Source organism: Canis aureus, chromosome 8 (assembly GCF_053574225.1).
Source record: "Canis aureus isolate CA01 chromosome 8, VMU_Caureus_v.1.0, whole genome shotgun sequence".
In the NCBI taxonomy this organism is placed as follows: Eukaryota; Metazoa; Chordata; class Mammalia; order Carnivora; family Canidae; genus Canis; species Canis aureus.
The window spans coordinates 56,567,541-56,592,979 of NC_135618.1; the positions used below are offsets into that span (position 1 = coordinate 56,567,541).

Genomic DNA, 25,439 nt, shown 5'->3' on the forward strand with positions numbered 1-25,439 from the left:
ATGCACTTCTGCCCTCTCGTGGTTTTTTTAGGATTATCTTCAAATAGTTTACTGTGGGCCTGATTGCTGCACACCCCCACCACCATGAGGCAGCACACGTCAGGGAGTGAGCTTTCTTTTTTAGTTAGTTAGTTAGTTAGTTTATTTATGATAGTCACACACAGAGAGAGAGAGAGAGGCAGAGACACAGGCAAAGGGAGAAGCAGGCTCCATGCACCAGGAGCCTGACGTGGGATTCGATCCTGGGTCTCTAGGATCGCGCCCTGGGCCAAAGGCAGGCGCCAAACCACTGCGCCACCCAGGGATCCCTCTTTTTTTGTTTGTTTGTTTGTTTGTTTGTTTGTTTGTTTGTTTTTTAAAGCCAGACAGAAAAAAAATAAAAAATAAAAAAAATAAGGCCAGACAGGCCTGAGTTTGAATCCTGGCTGTGCATGGGACCCATAGGCAAGTTGCTTAAGCTCTCTGATCCTAGGTAGAATGTGTGTCAGGATTAGAGGTAGTATGCACCACGTGCCCAGCAGCCTGGGGCTCAGCACAGAGAGGCACCTGGTGAACGTCTGCTCTGATGACTCCTTGAGCTGGGACTACTTTTGTGGCCCTTTTTCCCGTGTGCAAACCAGAGTGTTCTAAAATCTATTTAATGACCTGTGTGACGATCTCGAGTGACTCAGTTAGAGTCATAAAGGTAAGGAGTTCCCAGTTGGTGTCTTAGGGCAATTGAAAGCAGTGTTTTTTTGTTTTGTTTTGATTTCGATTACAGTACAGTTTTGTACACTGAGCTAAGAATTTCATAAGTCTTGAAATTATTAATAACAGGCAACTGGTGTGAGTATTTTGAGTAAGGGAGTAGTTCTCTTTTGGCTTTTGTGGGGTTTTTTGGCAGTTTAGTTTGACTTGGGAATTTTTTAACAGAGTTCTTTTTGGCTGATTTGCTTTTCTTGAGAGAATGAGTGCTATCATTTAAATTTTCTCTTTTCTAAAAGCATTATCTCCTCCACCTCCCCTCCCCCCCGTGTTTTTTTTTTCCCTGTGAGTAGCCAGAAATAGTGATTCCAAATTGACATGGTCTCCTGGTTCAGTTACAAACACCTCTCTGGCTCATGAGCTGTGGAAGGTCCCTTTACCACCTAAAAACATCACTGCTCCGTCCCGCCCACCTCCGGGACTCACTGGTCAGAAGCCACCCTTGTCTACGTGGGATAACTCTCCCCTTCGTGTAGGTGGAGGATGGGGAAATTCTGACGCCAGGTACACCCCAGGTAAGACAAACATGCTTCCTGGGATGGTTTCTTATGGTTTATTTGCTGAACAGGAACCAGTACCCACAGTTGAATCTAACAGAGACCTGTGCATTACCCACTGTGAAATAGGATTTGAATTTAAACAGACATGCAACTCCCAGTGCAGTGCCATCTTCTAAAATTTCTAGGTCTTTGTGAGTCTTAAATTTTACTTAAAATCGTACCTGGTTTGCTTAAGAACATTGCCAAAGACATACAACAGTCAGTGTTAATGTTAAGGAATGGACGTCTTGTTTCTCTCAGAAGTTCTCCAGAGTGTGTCTGAGAACATATGCTTACTTCCTGCTCGTGGCAGGTGTGGAAAGGCTGGGGCAGGTGGGAGCCGCCCAGCAGGGCTGTGAGGAAGGAGGCCTGTGTGGGTGGAAGCTTGGCCTGTGTACTGAGGATGGTCGTAACATGTATTGTTTCAAGAGGGACATGTGAGCGTGAAGGAGGGTACTTGTAGTTAACCACACAGGGCCACCAGGCATAAGCCACACGGTCCCAGGAATACCACCACCCATTTCCCCTCCCTTCCTGCTCCTCCTCTACATGACTAGCACTGGATTTGGACTGGCATTGTGTCCCTGCCCTGATGTACGTGTGCTGGAGTTTTAATTACATGAAAGGATCCAAGCTACTAAATGCATATGAATGTAGTTGGTGTCCTATGTGAGCGGTTCTTTCAAGCCACAGGCATTTCCAAGTGCCAGCTAAGTGACTGGTAGTAGTACACAGTGATGGAGGATAATAAAGTGGCCTAGAAGCGCCCTGCTCAGGAGGGTTGGTGGAACCAAGTAAAGGTAGGCCAGACAAAGCAGAGGGGACATGTGTGCCAAGGTGCAAGTGGCCCAGGAAAGCTCTGGTGCTCCTTGTTGGAGTTGTTAGAGACTTGAGGGTGAGATGACTCAGTTCAGGAAGAGATGAGTAGGCAGGAGCTGTGTCACAGAGCTGTCTTCCTAAGGCACACTGTAGTGTTGGTGGGGTACCTCATACTCCTAGGAATGATTGGGTCATAAAGTTCTGCTGTCAGGAGCACGAGTGCCCTGGGGCACAGTAGTAAGGCCGATGTTGGAGCTCCTCTGGAGCCCAGACAGAAACAGAAATGTCTGGGCTATTGCAAGCTTGCTCTTTCTGATTGAAGGAGAGTGGGACACATCATTACAGTGGTTTCAGACACATGACATATGCAGCAAGTCTGCACCGACGCTGCACTTGCCACACATGGAGCTATCCTCTGCCCCACACACTATACCAGTACCACTGACTGTATTCCCGACACTGAACCTTTCCTCCGGGGTCTTAGTCATTCCATAACCGGAAGTCTGTACCTCCCTCTTCCCCTTCCCGTTTTGCCCACCACCCACCCCTGCCACAGCAACCATCAGTTTGTTCTCTGTATTTATAGGTCTGATTCAGCTTTGTTTCTTTGTTTTGTTTTTTAAATTCCATATACAAGTAAAATCGTATGGTATTTGTCTTTCTGTGACATATTTCAGCACAATACCTTCCAGGTCCGTCCATGTTGTCACACATGGCAGGGTCTCATCCTTTCTTGTAGCTGAGTAATACTCCATCCTGTATACATACCACGTTGTCCTTAGCCTTTTGTCTACTGATGGGCACTGATAGCAAGCTTTGAAATCCCCCGTAAGACATGCATGCAGGGTCACCAGACGATACCTTCGATAATCAGAAACTGGGGTCTTTCCCCAGAGGGTGCCATTTTTAAATAGTGTGAGCTTTATAAATAGATCAAAAAGCCTGAGGTGCTGTGAGCTGCGGGCTGTCTGAGCTCAGTGCCCAGAGGCAGAGGCACCTGCCCCAAGAAGTAAAGCATCGTCAGAGCTGGAGCAAGGGGCCCTCTGAGCCGAGAGAAGAGGACCGACCCCACAGGGAAGGGGAGGGGGCCAGGGGCCAGGTGGCCCTGCAGAGCTGTCACCTGACGGAGATGTGCATGTCCTCAGTGTCACTGAGGCCACAGCCTTGGAAAACTGACCTGGCCTTGTTTGTCCTCAGGTTCCAGTTGGGGTGAGAGCAGCTCAGGGAGAATAACAAATTGGCTTGTTCTAAAGAACCTCACACCTCAGGTAAGCAAGCCGGTGTCCTGGCCAGTAGACGTGCGCCAGGCGCACCGCAGCAGGTCCCAGTGTTGCTGAGCTGAGGCCGAGTAGACTCCAGGCCGGGCAGAGGGAGGAGTGATGAGGATGGTCCTCGGAGGCCTCAGGCGGGCTGCGGTCCCACCCGTGTTTGTTTACCCTGTAGAACGTGCACCGAGCCAAGCGAAATAGATCCCCAGTCTGGCTCCAGAGCCTCTGATGGAGCAGATCCGGGCTAAGATCGGGGTCTGCACCCTCCTGAAGGCACTCAGATCATTGTGATGCAGGCGGTCCTGGTACTGCTCTTGAGAAACCCTGGTCTGCTCTTCTGGATGGGAACATCTCCTTAGGCCCCGGACCACCCCTCCTCTGGAGGCTGGATGTTAAGAGCCCGCCCCTCCTCTCCCAGGGAGCAGTGCCTTGATGAATCCTGTCCTCAGGGCAGGGAAGAGAGAAGACATGAAGCCACAGCAGGGGCATGGCTAACTAAGGAAGTGGGGATCTGGGGAATGTCCAGGAGTCTAGAGGCCACAGAGGTATGGCTCTGGGACCAGTGGAGGTGGGGAGGGGGGCACCGTACCCCATCCCGGCAGTGAGCCCCAGTGAAGAATGGCAGCAGGAGTGAAGAACCTCGGGCAGGAAAGAGAGGACGATGTCCCCGGATGGTCCTCGTGGCAGCTCATCTAACTGGCGGCCCCCTCATGCTCTGTTTCCTAGATTGACGGCTCAACTCTGCGTACTCTGTGCATGCAGCATGGCCCACTGATAACATTCCACCTGAACCTCCCACATGGAAATGCTTTGGTCCGTTACAGTTCAAAAGAAGAGGTAGTGAAGGCACAAAAGTCTCTGCACATGTAAGTTGGCCATCCGGTGTGTGACACCTGGAAAATGCCCTCCTGATGAGTAGAGTGTGGGGTTCCCTTGTGTATGGAAGGACAGCTGGTGGCACTGTGTGTCCTCTCCGGGCCAGCGCGTGGGGTCCCGCGGTGAAAGGGCATTGTAAGGCAGCGACCTCGCCTCTATCTTGGGTTCCAAGGTCAGTACTCCTAAGGTGAAGCATCGCCCCTCAAACCGGCCTTAGGAAATCTCTTAAATCACCTATAGGAGGCAAAAGGCCTTAATCTAGCTGGATACCACCACCATACACGCGGGGCAGGTTTGGCAGGTTTTGCTCCGGGCCCTGGAGAGCCCTGCAGTGGGCGTGTCACCACCACCCCACCCCCCACCATCCTCCTCGCCTTTTGAGCAGAAGCTGAGTGCTCCTCTCACTTCGAATCAGTCAGATCTTCCAGATCCCCTGAGTCTTCACCGCACCCCCCTGTGTCTCTTCCCTCCAGGTGTGTATTGGGGAACACTACTATTCTTGCTGAGTTTGCCAGTGAAGAGGAGATCAGCCGTTTCTTTGCACAAAGTCAGTCTCTGACCCCTTCTCCCGGCTGGCAGTCTCTCGGGTCCAGCCAGAGCCGGCTGGGCTCCCTCGACTGTTCCCACTCGTTCTCCAGCCGGACCGATCTCAATCACTGGAATGGTGCTGGGCTGTCGGGAACTAACTGTGGAGACCTTCACGGCACTTCACTCTGGGGGACCCCACATTATTCCACAAGCCTGTGGGGTCCTCCCAGCAGCAGCGACCCCCGGGGAATTAGCAGCCCATCCCCCATTAATGCTTTTCTTTCTGTTGACCACCTGGGTGGGGGTGGAGAGTCCATGTAACGTGTAGATGTAGACTCACGAACTGTGACCTCAAGAAGCGAAAGAAAGGAGCACTAAGTTGGGCTCGCCGCCTGCAGCCAGGGGCCACCTGTGGGAACAGCTCTTCTCTGCACATTTTCCACTTTGTTTTCCCTGAAACATATCAGTTTGAATACTTGAATCATGCAGGCCAATATTATAATGTGAAAAGGTATCTATCTATTTACACTCCCAAATAGCGCCATACATGCTAAACCGTATAGAATGAGCTCACTTGTGTATATTCATCATGTTTAGCCTTTGGGTTCTTTTTTTCACCACCACCCCCCCTTCCCTGTTTCCCTCCACATCCCTCCCTCCCTGTTTTCCTTCCTCTCTTTCTTCTTTCTTTCTCTCTCTCTCTTTTTTTTTTTTTTTTTTGCAAAACCATTTTTTTGGGCTGATAATGTATGAGCTTTTAACTTTGCACTGAATGATGTTCTCTCGTCTAATCGGCAATATGGGGGGGCAGCTGTTCCAGTGTAAATGTTTACTCAAGGATGTTCTTAAAGGTGTGCGCTCTCTACTATGCCTTGATGTTTGCCTACCTTACTGTGGTGTCGTGGAGTTTAAAAGACCGAGTTCTGATGCTGACTTAGGACTATAAATGAAAGTATTGCACCAGTGTTTTCATGTTATAAAACTAAAGAATTTCGCTCTGCAGTTTGAAAAACTGTGGCCACAGCTGTGACTTGCAGCCCCCCTGCCACCCAGGACGGGCCCTGCACTTTGAATAGGCTTTCCATTTTGTTTTGAAGGTTCCCACGGTGAACCTTCTTGTTTACAGATTTTTTTGTTTGTTTTTTGAGAAAAAAAAAAAATGTTTACTCTTCCATCATTTAAAAAAAATTTAAAAGACAAAAAAAAAAAAAAAAAAACAATGGAGGATGATTTACAAGATGCTTTCTATCTCTGGGAAAAAGGAGCAGCATTTGGCCATGTTCTTTTGTTTTCTATTCCTGTCCTAAATCCAAGAGCATGGTTCTCAGGAAAACCAGTTCCCCAGTTAGGAAAAAAAATTTAAAAAATAAAAAAATAAAAAAAATAACTCCTTGTAGTTTCTTATAGGAAAAACAAAACCCCAACTTTTAGCACTGATACTACATATTGCTCTGTTAAAGAATTTTCTCTGCCAAAAAACAAAACAAAACAAAAAAAAAAACAAAAAACAAAAAAAAACAAAAACAAAAAATCGCTTAAAGCTGGAGTTGACATTCTGCTTTCAGATGCTGTCTTTTTATTAGTGAGTGATGATGGTTTGCTAATAATAGGTGATAATTTTTTGTAACCCCATCAAGTGGCTCTCTCTGTTTCTGCTCTCTTGTGACTGTGTTAATGTTGAACTGTTGTACCTTAAAGCCGAAATCAGTAACTATGCATACTGTAGCCAAGGTATTGGGCTTACAGAATTGTTCATTGTATAAAGAAAATTTTAAATGTTGTTGCAAACTAACGAGTTACACCATTTTTAAACTTACTTTCTCCTCGCCCCCTTTTTTTGCCCACAAATGGTATTATAATGCTTGCTTAGTCAAAGAAGACGGGCCAAACAAGGGTAAACATTTTAACAGCGCAGAATTTGCCATCATTTCATTGCCTTGATCTAACTGTTTGTGTCCTAAGATGCAAAAGAAGTCAGTGGCTTTTAACTGTTTACAAATAGAATGTGATTGTAAAATGTACAGTTTGGTTGTGTTTGAATTATGAAATCCCTTCCGATATAATAAACCATGACTTTTTGGCTGCTCAACATTAATTGTCTCTTTTTTGTGAATTTCTTTGTACGCTCTTTTTTACAATGAACGTTTCAACGTTGCTGTATATGAGGGTCCTCATAGAGCAACCGAGTACAAATCTAAGCAAATATTTGAACATTCTATCCGAACTTCTCCACAATTTCACCCTGAAATAATGTGAGAACAATGGGAAACTGTAGCTTGCTCCTTCCTACCCTCTCTGAGCATCTTTGGGATCTTGTTGCTCAAAGCTCTCCTGTGACTTCATCTCCCCCACCATTTGTGCCCATCTCAAGCCTCAGCAAGAGACCATTTGGAACATGAAGCTTAATGACTTGCCAGTGTTCTAGTGTTAAACTCTCATACCTCTGTTACAAATGAGAAATGCCACAACCTGGACTGGCCTTCCTCCCCCCTTCACGGCCCTCTCCTGACCGCGGGAGCTCTGGGGCAAAACCTGTGTGTGTATTCCAGTGTATGACTTCAAATCATGCTCCGGCTTGCCAGGTGTGAGCTAATGTCGGACACCTTCCTACAAGCAAATGTTGTTCAATGCATTCAATGTATATTGACTTCCATACTGGTTTTTCCAAAAACCAAAGGTAGCTTTGAAAAACCACGTTTGGAAATGTTTGGAACGTTAAGCTGATTGACCTTTTGGGGCTTTGAGTAGTATATAATTGAATTCATAACTGCGTTAATTGTATTGTTAAAAGTGTTTGGGAGTTTTTTGCGCTTGTTATGTGGAAATAAAGTGTTTGATTTAAAAAATTTAACAAGTGGTTTTGGTTTTTGCCTAGTCCTTAAATCATTACAACTCTTCCCCAAGCGACGTGTCACTCAGTCTATCATAACCTCTCAGCTACTCGGGCCCCAGGTCCAGGCCCTAGTTCTGATCTTGACCTGCGCCTGGCCAAATGGCCTCGAGTCACTGGCGGCCTGCAGGGGGCGGTCTAAGCACTTTAACACATCAGGTTATGCATTATTCCCGAGGATGGCTCACAGTGGAGTGTGGCTCCTGCGTCCCTGGACGAGTGCTTGGGCTGTGTGCGGGGCTTGGGGCATCCGGAGCTGCCCTGCATCGCTACCTGGCTTGGCTTACACCCCTGCTCGCTGTCCCTGCAAGAGCAGGCACCTCCACCCCCACCCACCCACACCATTCCCGCTTGCAACAGCAGATTTGTCATCCCCCCTCCAGTCGGTATGTTGAGGCACTGGGCCAGGCCACCGCTGGTGACTGAGCTCTTGCTCACCTGGAGAAGCCATGTGCTCAGACACCTAGTAGGTGCTGAATAAATACTGAAAGGAAGGGCGCTTGGGTGGCTCAATCAGTTAAGTGTCTACCTTTGGCTCAGGTCATACCAAGGGTCCTGGGATCGAGATCCACCTTGGGGTCCCTGCTTAGCGGAGAACCTGCTCTTGTTCTCCCTCTGCTCTTCCCACCCCCCTTCATTTATTCTCTCTAATAAATAAAATACTGGAAGGAATAACAACACCCTGTTGACATTTGAGAACCAAAAATTCTGGTAGTGCCACTTCTTGAACTGGGTGCACCTGGGGGAATCGAAGTTCTTGACAGGTGAGGGGTCAAATCCAAGTCAAAGGGCATGGAGAGAATAGCGTGAAGACCAAGAATTAGGATGAAGCAGATGTTTGGATCAACAACAAATGAAGGTCGCACTAAGCAAATTAGCCCACTGTTGGGTTAAACGGCCATTCCAAGCATTGGAGCATTGGTCTTCCCCCTTCTCCAGAGCTTAGATCATTTCCTGCAGAGCCTTTGATTTCAGATGCAGGCAGTGGGGTCACCGAGCCAGAGCCAGAATCACAACCCCAGTGAGCTTTGGGGGTCCCATCCAGACACCCAGCCTCTGGCCTGGCAGGACTTCCTCTGAGCAGGCATGTACAAGGTCATGGGGAAGGGGGAATGATGGTGATGGTAAGTCCAGGGTCCTGCACATACCGGGTGCTTCGAGCTCATTTTCTCCTTTGACCTTCAGAGCCCCCAGCCTGGCCCTAGAACAGGAGACCGTCCTAGCACAGTGGCTCTCAGATTGCCCACCAACACCCCTAAAGGTGTTTTGTTTTTTTTTTTTAAGATTTTATTTATTCATGAATGAGAGAGAAGCAAAAACATAGGCAGAGGGGGGAAAGCAGGCTCCCTGCGGGGAACCTGAGGTGGGACTTGGTCCCAGGACTGTGGGATCGTGGCCTGAGCTGAAGGCAGACGCTCAACTACTGATCCACCCAGGCATCCCCACACCCCTAAAGTTTTTGGGGGGGGTTGTTTTTTGAAGATTTTATTTATTCATGAGAGACACACAGAGAGAGGCAGAGACACAGGTAGAGGGAGAAGCAGGCTCCCTGCAGGGATCCCAACATGGGACTGGATCCCAGGTCTCCAGGATCACGCCCTGGACTGCAGGCAGGCGGCGCTAAACCACTGAGCCACCTGGGCTGCCCCACACACCCCTAAAGTTAAGTAGAGGATGGAGGAATGTGTATTTCCTTGGGATTGGGGGACAGCATTTTTAAGCTCTGCATTTTAAAGTTAAAACCACACCTGAATGTTGCATTCTCCATGTTTTCATCTAGAAATAGTGTTTTGGATAGTCCGTTACATTGCTCTGATGCTTGGGAGAGATGAGCCATGGTGAGGCCCAGGAGCTCCACTTTGGCCCTGGTCGGTGAGGCCCAGGCTAGCCCCTTGGCCCTGGTCAGTGTGGGTGGCAGAGACTGATCTCCAGCAAAGGGACAAGAGAGTGAACTCCTTGAGTCTGGGAGCCCCGTCTAAGCCTTGCAGGTGCCTCTGCCCTGGCTGGCTGTTGACCTGCTGGATAGGGAAGCACCCCAACATGCTGCTAGAGCAGGACTCAGCTTTGGTGAGTGAGGGAGGCTGTATCTGAAGTCCAGCCCACTTACAGGAAAAGACAAACTAGTTGACCCTGGGGCCTGGCCAAGAACAACTCCCCCTTTATGACTTTAACCCCATCACTGAACCACCTGGGTTTCCACTGACTTCATAGGTTTTATTTTTTATGTTATTTTTTTTTAATTTATTCATGAGCAAGAGAGAGAGGCAGAGACACAGGCAGAGGGAGAAGCAGGCTCCATGCAGGGAGCCTGACGTGGGACTCGATCCTGGGTCCCCAGGATCACACCCTGGGCTGCAGGTGGCGCTAAACCACTGCACCACCGGAGCTGCCTGACTTCATAGGTTTTAAAACCAACTTTTTAAATCAGTTTCTTAGGGCATTTGGTGGCTCAGTGGGTTAGGTGTCTGCCTTCGGCTCAGGTCATAATCCTGGGGTCCTGGGATCGAGTCCCATGTTGGGCTCCCTGCTCAGTGGGGAGCCTGCTCCTCCCCCTGCTCATGCGTTCTCTCTCTCTGACAAATAAGTAAAATCTTAAAAAAATAAATCAACATTTTGATGAAGGAAAAGTGGAAATGTTGCCGCGTGGAAAATTAGTGCCACTTGCCATAAACGAACGGGAGTTATAAAAAAAAAAAAAACGAAACTCATGCACAGAAAAATTTACTCTGTCCTGGTGTTATCAATCCAATTCAGTCCAAGTTAAAGGGGAAATGAGGGGGAGGGGCAGCCCTGGTGGCTCAGCGGTTTAGCACCTCCTTCCGCCCAGGGTGTGATCCTGGAGACCCGGGATCGAGTCCCACATCCAGCTCCCTGCATGAAGCCGGCTTCACCCTCTGCTTGTCTCTCTCTCTCTCTCTCTCTCTCTCTCTCTCTCAAGAATAAATAAATAAAATCTTAAAAAAAAAAAAAAAAAAGGTAGGGGTTTGGAAATTGGGAAGTTGGTAAGAGATGCTTCCTGGCTGCCGTGGCCAGATGCACTTCCAGGTGGCCTGGCCCCCCCAGGCTGGCTCCCTGTGCTCAGCAGACACCCCAGGCTGCATCCCCGCCTGGCAGGCCGTGCCTGGCCCTCCGGCTGCCCTGCACTGCGCTCTGCCCCGGCCTGCGGGCCCAACCTGCCTCTGCACTTCTGGCCTTTGCGCCCGGGTGGTAGGGGGGGCTCCTCCACTGGCCCTTCACATGCCTCCCAAGGTGCCACAAGGGGCCACAAGGGACTTGGGCTGTGCTGTGGGGAGCAGCCCCACCCAGGGGCGAGGTTTCAGGGAGGGTTGGGGGGATCCGGGTGGGGAAACTGGGTGTGAGTCACCCTGCTCTGTAGAGGGGCAGCCGACCAGGCGGTGTGTGCACATAGCAGTGACGAAAGAGGCTGAGCCAGAGGTGCTCGCACTCAGAGCCCTTCAGGCCCTGGCGGGCCGTGGCTGGGGGGTGGGCACAGGTGCAGGCTGCCCGGGGGGGTGGGGGGCAGGCTCGGAAGAGGCCGAGAATGGGGTTCCCGGAAAGCAGAAGGAGGGGAGGGTAAGCAGGAAATTCCAAATCCAGATTGAGAGTGGAGCTTCAGAATAAGCAAGATGGAATCTAGAATAGTTAATTTTATGTGTCAGCTTGGCCGGACCATGGCCAAATAGTGTTCTGGAGGTTTCGGTGGTGGTGTTTTGGATGAGATTGACATTTTAAATCAGTAGACTTTGAATAAAGCAGATTGTCCTCCATGTGGGTGGGCCTCATCCAATCAGTTGAAGGATTGACTAGAACAAAAAGACTCCCCTGAGCAAGAGGGAGTTTGGCAGCAGACAGCCTATGGACTTGAACTTTGAACTGCACCATCTTCCTGGGTCTCCAGCCCCATGGACTTGCCAGGCTGTATAATCATGTGAGCCAATATCTTAAAATAGGTCTTTCTCTGTATATACACATCCTATTGCTTGCTTTTCTGGAGAGCCTTGACTAATGAATCCCAGGGTGAGACCGTTCTTTTTTTTTAAGATTTTATTTATTTATTTGAGAAAGTGAGAGAGGGAATGAGCAGGGACAGCAGCAGAGGGAGAGGGAGAAGCAGACTCCCTGCTGAGTAGGGAGCCTGATGCAGGACTCGATCTCAGGACCCCGGGATCATGATCTGAGGCAAAGGCAGACACTTAACAATGAGCCACCCAGGTGCCCCTGAGACCTCTCTCGTAACAGAAAGCTGCCAAGCATGTGGAAGCTGGGCGCGAGCCGCTGTTGAGTGGACGTGGAGTAGTTAGGAAAACAGTGCTTAGCAAAACAGAATCTGTTTCAGGTGTTATGTCTCCAGTGGGTTGTGGTTTCTGGAAAAGCTGGTTATATTTGTATCTTTACTGATCTGCCCCGACTCCAAGAGCATTCACTTCTTTTTATTTATTTTTTTAAATTTTTATTTATTTATGATAGTCACAGAGAGAGAGAGAGAGAGAGAGGCAGAGACACAGGCAGAGGGAGAAGCAGGCTCCATGCACTGGGAGCCCGACGTGGGATTCGATCCCGGGTCTCCAGGATCGCGCCCTGGGCCAAAGGCAGGCACCAAACCGCTGCGCCACCCAGGGATCCCCATTTAGTTCTTTTTATTTTTAGATGTATTTATTTGAGAGAGAGAGAGAAAGAGCACAAGCAGAAGGAGCTGAGAGAGAAGGAGAGAGAATCTCAAGGAGACTCAGTGCTGAACGAGGAGACCAACAGGGGGCTCGATCTCACGACCGAGATCTCAGTCTTAACAGACTGAGCCACCCAGGTGCCCCTACTTCTCCTTTTTTTTTTTTTTAAGAAAGATTTTTTTTATTTTTAAGTAATCTCTACACCCAATGTGGGGCTCGAACTCACAACCCCAAGATGAAGAGCTGCACACTCCACCGACTGAGCCAGCCAGATGCCCCTACTTCTCCTTTTTAAATAACCGCTTTATTGAGATACAATTCAACCCATGGAGAGTATATAAGGCCAGGGTTCGTTCATAGAGTCACACCCTCATGGCAACAGTCATGTTTAGGACATTTCCATCATAGCACTGATTCCACCTTTTCTCTCCAACCACCCCAACTGCCCCGCAGGAAGCAACTACTAATCCACTGTGTCTCCATAGATCTGCCTCTCGCGGACACTTCCCATAAACCCTCTGTGTCCTACATCCTGTAGCCTTCTGTGTCTGGCTTAGCACAGGTCTCATGGAACATCACGTTTCCAGAGTTCATCCACTTTGTGGCACGTGTCAGTACGTCATTCCTTTTATTGCTGAACAATATTCATGTGCGAATGGACCACGTTGTGTTTATCCATTCATCACTGAAGGACATTTGGGTTGTTTCCACTCTGGCCATGGTGAGTAATGCCACGATGAACATTCACATACAGGGCTTGTGTGAGAGCTTTAGCTTCCTGACGGTGGGATCTGTTTTGCTCACTTCCAGCTCCCCAACCTTGGAAGACTGTGTGGTTCATGGCAGGCGGACAGTAATGCTGCAGGGCACGGATGCTCTGCTGGGTGGCCTCGGACACGATACTTAATGTTCCTGACTCTGCTCCTTCACCTGTAGCAGCGATACAAGCGGAGTCTATTGTTCTGAAATCCAGAAAGCTCTGAAAATCGAAGGCTCTTTGGTAAGTTTGCAGCAAACCATTGGGTGCAAAATGAATTGGAGGCTCTTCACAGGTCTTAGGTATGGCGTGAGAAGTTCTAGGTCTCGCTGCAGAAACAGTGATGTGCTTGATGATGGGGAACTGCCCGAGTCCCCCCTGGAGTGTTCTGTAAAATACGGGAAGAATTACAACAATGGCGTCATGGCCACACACCCCCCCAATAATACAGGGGTTAGGGGCCCCTGGGTGGCTCAGTGGTTGAGCGTCTGCCTTCGGCTCAGGTCGTGATCCCAGGATCCTGGGATCTAAAAAAAAAATGTCCAATGAGGGGGGGCCTGGCTAAGCGTCAGACTCTGGGGCTCAGGTCTTGATCTCTGGGTCCTAATCTCAGGGTAGTGGGATCAAGCTCACACAGGCTCTATGCTCAGCAGAGAGTCTGCATTGAAGCTTCTCTCCCTCTGCCTTTCCCCCCTGCACGAGCTCTCAAATAAATCTTATTTTTAAAAAAGATTTTAGGGATCCCTGGGTGGCGCAGCGGTTTGGCGCCTGCCTTTGGCCCAGGGCGCGATCCTGGAGACCCGGGATCGAATCCCACATCGGGCTCCCGGTGCATGGGGCCTGCTTCTCCCTCTGCCTATGACTCTGCCTCTCTCTCTCTCTCTCTGTGACTATCATAAATAAATAAATAAATAATAAAAATAAAAAAGATTTTATTTTTCATGAGAGACACGCACACACACAGAGAGAGAGAAGGCCGACTCCTGGGGTCAGTGGGTATTTAACTACTTAAGAAACTGCCAACCCGTCTGCCGGAGTGGCCGAACCATTTTACATGCCCGCCAGCAGCGTAACAGAGTTCCTGTGGCCCAGACGGCTTCTCGGATCTTCTTCCTAAGACCACTGCTCTGAAGTTGGGCGAATAGAGGATCCAGGCCCTTGACTCCATTGCTCACCGGCCATGTGACTGTGGAGCAGCACATAACCTTCTGAAAGCCTCAGTTTGCTCATCTGATGTGTTGCTTGGCATTCTGGACTCAGTTCTAAACTCCTGCACCCCCCTGGACCTCGGCTTTGACCTCTTCCCCAACTTTTGGGGCCAGATCTGGAAAACTCTGTTTCATCTCAGTTCTTTGAAGGTAACACCCTTTTATTTTTATTTCTTTTTTTTTTTTTAAATTTTATTCATGAAAGACACACAGAGAGAGGCAGAGACACAGGCAGAGGGAGAAGCAGCTCCATGCAGGGAGCCCCACGCAGGACTCGATTCCGGGACCACCGGGATCCCGCCCTGAGCTGAAGGCAGAAGCCCAACCACTGCACCACCCAGGTGCCGCCCCCCCCCCCCATTGGACATTTTTTTCCCCATTGGACATTTTTTCTTTTTTTTTTTAAGATTATTTATTTATTTATTCAGAGAGAGAGAGAGGCAGAGACACAGGCAGAGGGAGAAGCAGGCTCCATGCACCGGGAGCCCGACGTGGGACTCGATCCCGGGTCTCCAGGATCGCCCCCTGGGCCAAAAGCAGGCGCCAAACCGCTGCGCCACCCAGGGATCCCCCCATTGGACATTTTTAATGCATGGTTTGCTGTGCATCAGTTATGCTCCCATATAGCCATATTTTTAAAGGACAAGGAAAAGGAAAAGGAAAGGCTCTCTTTGGTCAATCTTGCAATATAGTGTTGAAAGTACTCTTGCAAGCAACGCTTATGTGACCTAAACGTTGCAGCCGTCCTGGCGGGGAGAGGCCTTGAAGCCGCCCAGCCAGCCGCTGCAGAGGGCCGCCCTCCTTCGCTGTGGGTTTTCCCGCCCTAGGTCTGGGGCTGCAAGGTCCTGCAGGCCGGGACCCACTTGCCTGTAAGTAGAGGAAGTGGCCACCAGGGGGCGCACCGCGACTCCCTGTTTTTGGAAGAAGCCTTGCGAAGTCCAGTCGTTTAGAAGAGAGATTAACAGATTTTCCCACACAATCCTACCTAAATCTTTTGGGGTGTAGGGGGGAACAGAATCGAAAAGAGCCAAGCAAACCACAGTCAAAAACTTTGGTAAAAGGCCACCTTCCACCGACCAGCAATCCCACCTGGAGCATCTGACCTAGACACAGACGCTGCCAGGGAGAGTGCAGTGCTCACTGTGGCCCTGCTTGGAAGGGAAACCTGAGAACAAGGGAAATACTCTTCATTAAATGTCTCAGAGCAGTTCTTCTCAGGCTGTAATGTGCATGGAATTACCTGGGGGTTTTATTAAAATGCAGAGGTGGGAGTCACCTGGCTGGTTCAGTCCGAGGAGCAGGGGACTCTTGATCTCAGGGTCATGAGCCCCATGAGTTTAAGCCCCATGTTGAGTATAGAGATTACTTTAAATAAATAAAATTGTCTTTAAAAGTCATGCTAGAAATAAATTTCTCCTCTTTATTTTTAAGATTCTCTTTATTCATGAGAGACACACAGGCAGAGACACAAGAAGAGGGAGAAGCAGGCTCGTGCAGGGAGCCCGATGCGGGACTTGATCCCAGGACTCCAGGATCACACCCTGAGCTGAAGGCAGACACTCAACCACTGAGCCACCCAGGTGCCCCAGATTGCTCCCTCTTTATTTTTTTTTAATTAATTAATTTATTTATTTATGATAGGCACACAGTGAGAGAGAGAGAGGCAGAGACACAGGCAGAGGGAGAAGCAGGCTCCATGCACCGGGAGCCCGACGTGGGATTCGATCCCGGGTCTCCAGGATCGTGCCCTGGGCTAAAGGCAGGCGCCAAACCACTGTGCCATCCAGGGATCCCCTGCTCCCGCTTTAAAAAAAAAAAATGCAGAGTCGAGTTTCTTAGGTATGGAGTGTGACCCAGGCGATGCTGATGCTGCTGGTTGCAAGGCCACGTGCTGAGGGCCACGTACACCACCAGCTGGACTAGAGAGACCCCTGAAGCACAGCGGCTTAGCAACAGAGAACTGGGGTTGCTGGGTGGTTGTCAGGAGTCCATGGCTGGTACCCACGCTCCCAGGGTCCTTGGTTTCCCTCAGCAGCTGGGCTCCATGTGTCCCACCCACAGGCCTGGGCTAGCCAGGAGAAGAGAGCTGCCCCCCAGGGAGCGCAGGACCCATGTCAATGCATCAATTACGCCCGCCTCCCATTAGGCAGAACTTCATGATGCCCACCTGGGACGCTGTGACTTTATTCTGAATGTCATTCCTCATCGAAAATGTGAGTGTTCTGTTACTAGAGAAGAAAGGGGAACTGGATGCTGGGTAGTAACCAGCAGTGTGTGCTTCAGAAAAGGGCTGGCCAAGTAAACTATATGGTCCTTCCAGAAGCTGGAATGTTTGGCCAGGAAGTCTATGAGACGACGCTACATCCACCACTACGGCAGGGCGTCTCTGACAGAGGCAAGTGAGAAAAGTCGTTGCACAACACCCTCTAAGTTTGACCTCGTTTTTATTGAGGGGAGTCTGGAATGGTTCACTGGGTGCATATGGATTCCAGGGGATCATGTGCTAGGAAAGGACTTACAGTAAGAAGATAAAGGCCTGGGGCACCTGGGTGGCTCAGTGGTTGAGCATCTGCCTTGGGCTCAGGGTGTGATCCCAGGGTCCTGGGATCGAGTCCCACATCGGGCTCCCCGGGGGGAGCCTGCTTCTCCCTCTGCCTGTGTCTCTGCCTCTCTCTTTCTGTGTCTCTTATGAATAAATAAATTTCTTTTTTAAAGAAGAAGATCTCTATCTATCTCCACCCTCTCTCTGGAGGAGTCTGTGGACATCTGATTTCCTAGAAGAGAAGGACGTGGCCCCATGTTTGTGGGAGAACCATCACAAGCCATGTCCTAGCCAGCCAGTTTTAATTTCATCCTTCTAATGAGCCAGTGAGCAAAGGCAGTAGATAGATATGCATTGGTTTGGTCTGTCCAGCATACCCTCCCCCTTCCAGAAATTCCAACCCAATTTTCTTTGAGAATGCCCCAAGGTTTGCAGGGACAAGGAGCTTGTCCACCTTGACCCAGGTGACTGGCTCACGGTTAGGCATGTGACCAGTGTGAGCGTGTAAGAGTCAGGCCAACAACTATAAGGACAGTTGTTAAATCTGCTGAGGAAGCTTTGTTTCCTAACGGACTTGAAATCGAGTGGGTTAGCTGGGGCTTCTTAAGACCATGATGATGGAAAAAGGCTGCTTGAGGACAGAGGTAAGACAAAATAACGCAGCTAGAGGGATCCCTGGGTGGCGCAGCGGTTTGGCGCCTGCCTTTGGCCCAGGGCGTGATCCTGGAGACCCGGGATCGAATCCCACATCGGGCTCCCGGTGCATGGAGCCTGCTTCTCCCTCTGCCTGTGTCTCTGCCTCTCTCTCTCTCTCTCTCTCTCTGTGACTATCATAAATAAATTAAAAAAAAAACCTTAAAAAAAAATAACGCAGCTAGAGAAACCAAGTCCTGCTGAGATCTGAGTCCTGATCTGAGATGCTGCTGGATCCTGCCAGACCTGAAGCTTTGGATGGTCCCTCTGTGTGAGTCAGTATTTTTTGCTTAACCTACTTTGAGTTGGGTTTCTATAACTTGTACTCAAAATAATATGTAATGATACAACTCTCATTGCCTGCAAGGGAAAAAAAAGATTTTTTAAAAAGATTTTATCTAGAGAAAGAGCACATGGGTGGGGGAGGGGTAGAGGGAGAGAGAGAATCTCAAGCAGACTCTGCACTGATCAAGGAGCCCAATGTGGGGCTCCATCTCATGACCCTGAGATCATGACCTGAGCTGAAAATCAAAAGTTGGACACTTAACCAATCAAGCCACCCAGACATCCCAAGATTTTTTTTAAAATAAGCTCAATCCCTAACATGGGGCTCCAACTTGACTCCAAGATCAAGAATCATATGCTCTACCAACTGAGGCAACTCCAGGGAAAAAGAATCTTTAAAATTATTGTTTGAAAGAGCAGACATCTAGACCCAGGGAAGCCTTTCTCCAGGAAAACCTACTAAACTTAGGCCAAAAAATAAAAGTACACTCGCACACCTAAGGTTCTAGGAACGGAAGAGGGAAGGTAAACATGTGGGAAAATATCCCAATAGAATGTGTCATATGGAATTTCTCCTGCTGACAGCGGGAAGCCTTGTGAGTCAAGATTCTGGCATGAAACAGAGATCACGCTCAAAAAAACTAAAGAAAATTTCATAAAGAGTCTGTTGAGATTTATGCAGCGTTAGGAGCACCAGCAAGGGCTGGTGAAGCACCTGTAGTCTAGCTATCGAGGGAGAGGGTCAGGGAGCTGCATGCAGAGCCCTAGAATGAACCCACTGCCCGAGCCCCATGGGGGGCAGCTAAGGAGCAGGGCTGGTGTGGGGCAAGGGAAACATGAGAACCTCAGCTCCCGCCCTCCACCCTCTGATCTCCTGCTGGTGCCTCCCATTGGCCAAATTTAACTGGACACTAGACAGCAAAGCAGACCAGGTGATACAGCCCAGGGAAACCAGCCTCCTGGGGCACAGAGCCCAGCAGGAAGAGCAGAAAAACAATCTAGGGTGGGCAATGTGGTTGAGCAGTGGAGATGAACCATCTCCCTCTGGATGGTTGTGGAGGAGGAACCGGAATGGGAGTTGAGGTTAGTGGGAAACCTGGAGTGGGATTAAGGCAAGAAATTATAACAGTCTGAACCAGGGCCATGGTGTAGAGGTGAGAGAGTAGCTAAATGCAGGAGGATAGAGCCGGTGAGATGGACTTGGCTCTGTGAAGAGTGAAGGAGTCTAGGACAGCCCCTGAGTTTTTGACTTTGCCAACTGCTACTACCTGGGTGACGGTCCTAGAGGATAAGGGTGGGTTTTGTAGTGGAGGGGGTAGCAGAGAGTTCCGTTTGGGTCTTGGTGAGTCAAGGAGACTCAGGAGCAGCCCAGCGGAGTTGTCTAGTTGACAGCTGGGTGGACACTATGCTTTTTCATTACTTTATCCTTAGCTCGAAGCATGCCTGGCAGATAGTAGGAACTCAGAAAATATTTGTTGGAAGGAAGTAAGAAAAGAAAGGGGGGAGGGAGGGAGGGAGGAAGGACAGGTGGTTGAATGGATTAGTAGATGAATGAATGGATGAACGGAGAGATGGATGAATGGCTGGATGGGTGGATAGATGGAAGGATGGATGGATGGATGGATGGATGGATGGATGGATGGATGGATGGATGAATAGGTGGATGGATGGATGGATGGATGGATGGATGGATGGATGGATGGATAGGTGGATGGATGGATGGATGGATGGATGGATGGATGGATGGATGAATAGGTGGATGGATGGATGGATGGATGGATGGATGGATGGATGGATAGATGGGTGGATAAATGGCTAGAAGTGTGGATGGATGAGTGGAAGGGTGGGTGGAGGGACGGATAGAGAGATGTATGTACGTATGTCTAAGGAAGAAGTCACAAGTAGAGATATCAGCTGGGGATTTATCGATCAGGGGCGAGGGCTGATACTGTGGAGATGGAAATGGATGTAGAATGAGAGTTCATCTGAGAGACAGAAAGCAGCCTAGGTGCCTGAGAAGGGAGAATCAAAAACTAAAGGAGGCATGGGATGGTGGGGTGGCAGGAGAAAATGGAATCTCAGAACCTGGGGAGTGGGGTGGGAATTTTAGGGAAGGAGAAAGCCACATACTCAAATGCTATCTGTCAAGAGAGAAAGTCTGAGGGCAGGGTAGTGGGGGTAAGGCCGTGCATGGATTTATGATAGAGGAGACCATCAGAGGGTAAGCACAAAACCCGCACCCCAATAAGGAAAGGGGCTCATGGATGGTGGAAGGGGGGTGGTGTCGTGGGCTGGGTCCCCTGAGAGTCACGCTCCGGGACGCAGCTCAGAGTGGAGGTGATTGTTGGAAAGCGTCCTCGGAACACACGTGAGACAGGGAGGGGGGCAGGATGGGAGAGAGGGTCACAGTGGAGACTTCGGGCCGCCTCCCGGGGCTGCGTAGCTGGGGTGACCCTCACTGGACGCAGGGGAGCCTGCTCCCTTTGGTCCAGCACAATTCCGAGGGAGAGACCCGGCTGGGAGCCAACCACGATGCTCGGCCAGCAGCTGGTGGCATGGGTGCCTCGGGCCCTGTAAGGGGCCATCCAGGTGCCAGTGTAGACGCCCCAGGGGAACTGGTCCACAGAGAGAAGGCGGGGAGATGGGGCGGCCGCTAGAGGGGGACAGAAGGCCAGGAAAGCTCTCGTGCGTTTCTGTGGACTTGGGAACCCCTGGACTCTGGTTTTTGGCTGGAAGGAGGCGCCCCAGAGGGGAGCCTACAGAACCGGGGGACACTAGTGATGCGGAGGGGCCCCGTGAGCCTCATCCCCCCAGCTCAGGACCGACCAGCACAGAGCTGACTTCATAAACGACTGAACCCATGAATGAATGAAGTCGGGACATTTTAACCCTGAATCGAGGCCCGCGGAGCACGGGTGTATATGCCATTTAAACACAGACATGTGGGCATCCCGGGTGGCTCAGCGGTTTAGCGCCTGCCTTCAGCCCAGGGTGTGATCCTGGAGACCCGGGATCGAGTCCCACATTGGGCTCCCGACATGGAGCCTGCTTCTGTCTCTCTGTCTCTGTCTCTCTCTCTCTCTCTCTGTCATTTCATGAATAAATAAAATCTTTAAAAATAAATAAATAAAAAATAAACACAGACATGTAATGACAAGAGGCACGAGGACAAGAGGCATGAGGACGCCCAAATCCTCTCCTCCTTGACACCCATGCTCTGTGGCACCCATGTGAGTCCGTGGAAGCGCAGGGAGAGAAGGCTCTAGAGGATGTTCACAGTCTTGTCCTGCCTAGCGCTCTTCTCAATGCCTTAGACAAAGATACAGAATTATGTTCACATTAAAATTCTCAAAATAGGGACGCCTGGGTGGCTCAGTCGATTGAGGTCCGACTCTTGGTTTCGGCTCAGGTCATGATCTCAGGGTTGTGACATGGAGCCCTGGGTCCAGCTGTGTGCTGAGCAGGAGTCTGCTCGAGACTCTTCCCCCACCCCCACCCCTTCACCCTGCTCTCCAATAAATAAATAAGAACATAAATAAATAAATAAATAAATAAATAAATAAATAAATAAATAAATAAATAGATAAATAGATAAATAGATAAATAGATAAATAAATAAATAAAATTTAAAAATCTGTAAAAAAAAAATGCTCAAAATAACCATATCCGTGGTAATGGCCTGAGTCAAATTGGAGGCTTCCAAGAATGGCTTGCTTTGCTCCAAGACAGTTGCTTTGGACTATTTTCCCTCCCACTCCCATTTCCACCCCGAGGGTTTTCCTATGTTCTGAGAGGAAAAGATGGGGACAAAAGTCTTTCCTGTCCTGGCCTCTGGGGACACTTATCCACCAGGTGATGCCAGAGGCCAGAGGACAGCAGGAGTTTCCTGCAAAGGGCCAGATAGTAAATATTTCAGGCTGTGCAGGTCTCTGACACCAGCACCCAGCACTACTGTTGTAGCACACAAACTGCCAGAGACAATATGCAAACAAATGAGCATGGCTGTGTTCCAATAAAACTTTATTTACAAAAGCAAGCAGAGGGCCAAAACTGGTGGGGAGGTGGGGAGGAGGGAGAAGGTGTAATTTTCTGAATGGAATTCAGAATTCCACAATGGAATATTGTAGAAAGCCTCCCCTTCTGCTGCCAGTGATGGGATGGCTTTATTACGATGACAGGGGTTGCAGAAGGTAAAGGACATTAGAGACAATGATGTGAGACCTGAGTCAGGCTTGGATTGAGGTATAGACTAGCAGTGATGGCAACAGGTACTGTGACACAGTGACACTTCCTAAGGCATGGCTACTGGGTCTCCTTGTCTACCTTAATTTTTTTTTAATTTTTTTTAAATTTTATTTATTTATGATAGTCACACAGAGAGAGAGAGAGAGAGGCAGAGACACAGGCAGAGGGAGAAGCAGGCTCCATGCACCGGGAGCCTGACGTGGGATTCGATCCCGGGTCTCCAGGATCGCGCCCTCGGCCAAAGGCAGGCGCCAAACCGCTGTGCCACCCAGGGATCCCATCTACCTTAATTTTATTCCCTGTCACCGTGGGCTGTGGCTCTGGGGGGCCAGGAAGGGACCTGGGACTGGAAACCAGATGTCTCCACCAGCTGGGCAAAACACCTGCTAGACCCAGCCATCAAATAAAGATTCAGAATGACTGCCACAGGTGGGGGGGGAGGTATGAGGCCATCTCCACCAGAAAAATGCGAAAACATTCACTAAAATAAGAACGCTTGGGCAGCCTGGGTGGCTCAATGGTTTAGCGCTGCCTTTGGCCCAGGGCCTGATCCTGGGGTCCCGGGATCGGGTCCCACGTCAGGCTCCCTGCATGGAGCCTGCTTCTCCCTCTGCCCGTGTCTCTGCTTCTCCCTCTCTCTGTGTCTCTCATGAATAAATAAATAAAATCTTAAAAAAAAAAAAAAAAAGAACGCTCATTTCTTCAGCACTTACGCAACCAAACTCCACAGTTCACATGGATTATCTCACAGGAGTCCTCCTGCTCCCCTGAGTGGGAGGTGCTTGCTTCTCCCTCCTTTAACAGATGATGAGACGAGACGGGACTAAGTCGCTGAGGTCACTCTGTCTAAAGCAAAGTCAGGGGGCTTTGCGTCGCTGCCCAAGAGTAAGAACGTGTTACGCATAGGTTTCCTGTGATGAGACAAAACTAGGTGTGTCCTTCTGGAACAAGACGGCAGTGTCCTAACTGCAAAGCTTACCTACCCAGTGCTCAACCCGCTTTGTAGAGAAGGCTGGGCTGTTGTAACCCAGACCCAGCAGGGATGCGGTTCCCCACTTAGGGCGCGAGAGGCTCCAAGTCAGTGGCTTCTCTGCTCCATCAGGAGCCCAGACTGCTGGTCTCCAAATCACCATCCGGACCATGGGAAGGTGGGCAAGAGTGGACGCTCAGAGCTTGGAACTCTGTTGAGCAAGGAAGGCAGCAGTCACGTAGACCACATCCCCCTGGTTCCATGGGCCGTACCCATCCACGCCTGGGGCTGGCCAGTGGAGTCGGGAAGACGGGCAGGTTTTGCTGGCCAGTCCCCACCTCGGCTAATCCTTTGCTGGCCAGTCCCCACCTCGGATAATCCAACAACCCTATTGACAAGTGGAGAACCAGAGAGGCACGGGGAAGGCCACTAGTCGACAGCCACAGTGGGTAGAGCCAGGATTTATTTTAATTTTTATTATTATTATTATTTTAGATTTTATTTATTTATTTACACACAGAGAGAGGCAGAGACACAGGCAGAGGGAGAAGCAGGATCCCTGCACGGAGCCTGATGTAGGACTTGATCCCGGGACCCTGGGATCACGACCTGAGCCAAAGACAGACGCTCAATCCCTGAGCCACCCCGGTGCCCGGTAGAGCCAGGATTTAACCAGACATGGAAGGCAGAGCCCAGGCACCCCAGTACAGGCCATACAGCTGCTGGCCCCACGCCGGGCGTCACACAGCGCCAGTGACCATGGTCTACCGTCTGCAAAACTGCCTCTTGTTACCCAGGCTCAGGCTGCTGGCAGTTTTGGTCAAGCTGGCTTCCACGGGGCCCTGTTCCACTCTGATAAGCTCCAAGTGTGTAGAAGTGACACTCCAAACTTCAACCTCTGCCATGAATGGCCGGCTATTAAAGCGTTTAGCGATTAAGCAGAGGCCTTGTTCATTCATTAACAATCCACTGCACGCTGACCAGCCAGTTCCATGCAGTCACAAACAGCTTTCCCACACATACCCTCGTGCCACAAATGGGCTTTCCGAGGAGGGATTACATGCAGCTGGGCATACCTTCTCACACCTTGTACAGCTTTGGTTTTTTTTTTTTTTTTTATTAAAAAAATATTTTATTTATTCATGAGAGACACAGAGAGTCAGAGACATAGGCAGAGGGAGAAGCAGGCTGCCTACAGGGAGCCTGACATGGGACTCGATCCCAAGACCCCGGGATCATGACCTGAGCCAACTGACTGAGCCACCCAGGCTCCCCAAGGCTTGAGATTCTCAGGGACAACTAAATGCAAGGCAGCCAGCTCAGCGTTAACTCTGGGGTTATGTGGTGGTGGTGAGGGGGGCGGAGGAGCCAACGTGGATGGAGCACCTTCCCAGGTGAGATGTTTCTCCAGGGATCTTGCTTAATCTTCATTTATTCCCCTGCAAAGTGAGTATTAAGAAGATCCCTTTGTGGGATCCCTGGGTGGCTCAGTGGTTGAGTGTCTGCCATTGGCCTGGGTCGTGATCCTGGAGTTCTGGGATCGAGTCCCGCATCCAGCTCCCCGCACGGAGCCTGCTTCTCCCTCTGCCTGTGTCTCTGCCTCTCTCTCTGTGTCTCTCATGAATAAATAAATAAAATCTTAAAAAAAAAAAAAAAGAACCCAAACCCAAAAAAAGAACATCCCTTTGCAGTGGGAGGAACTGAGGGCTCTTGAGGGCCCAGAGACTTGCTCCAGGTCTCACAGTTACTAAATCCAAAAAAGTGTCTTTGTTTTAATCTTGCTTTTACTTATTTACTTGGGTTTTCCTGGATTTACTGGCTTTCCTCTGAACCACCCTAGCCCTGGGCTAGAAAAGTTTGCCTATCTCAGGGTTTAGGGTTTGCCTCCTTTCAGTTGTTACAATAAACAGCAACATTGGCGGCTAAGTTTGTGGATGGGTGTGGGTGTTTCTAAAAGGCTGTGGAAAACTCCTGAAGGAATCCCAACCTGGAGTAGAGGTCAGCCTGGATTCCAGAGTAGAGGCAGTTGTGATGTGGGGGTGCCAGTAAGATTGTGGCCCCACACCGTGCAGTTAATTCTGTGGCACCAGCTGGTGTTCTACAATTCAGCTCAATTTTGACACTGATCTATTTGGAGACAGTCTCTGCCCCCACCAGACTGCCCCCTCCCCCACTTTGGCAGTCCTGGTTGTCACTTGTGCCTTCTGACCCACCAAGTATAGATGGAAGGTTCTAACAGCCCCCTCCTCTGGTTTGACGGACTTGCTCCAGGGCCTCATGGAACTCAGAAACATTTTACTTACTAGATTACCTGTTTCTCAAGAAAGGATATGATGCATAGGGCCACGCAGGGGGAAAGCATGTGGCGCTTCCACGCCCTCTCTCTCCAGGGGCACCACTCTTCCTGA

General features: G+C 49.8%; 1 protein-coding gene across 14 annotated transcripts in view; it reads left to right on the plus strand.

Annotated features, from left to right (window-relative positions):
* The window catches only part of TNRC6A (trinucleotide repeat containing adaptor 6A), a 207,377-nt gene extending 200,508 nt beyond the window's left edge, over nucleotides 1-6,869 (plus strand). For 9 of the 14 annotated variants that reach the window (XM_077907056.1, XM_077907059.1, XM_077907053.1 and 6 more), the window contains 4 exons: nucleotides 1,038-1,259; nucleotides 3,300-3,370; nucleotides 4,097-4,236; nucleotides 4,720-6,869. In XM_077907056.1, coding sequence (XP_077763182.1) covers nucleotides 1,038-1,259; nucleotides 3,300-3,370; nucleotides 4,097-4,236; nucleotides 4,720-5,095 — 809 coding nt within the window. In that variant the 3' untranslated portion in view covers nucleotides 5,096-6,869. The other 5 variants (XR_013385100.1, XR_013385101.1, XM_077907063.1 and 2 more) reach the window with 5 other exon arrangements.
* Nucleotides 6,870-25,439: the final 18,570 nt, after the last annotated feature.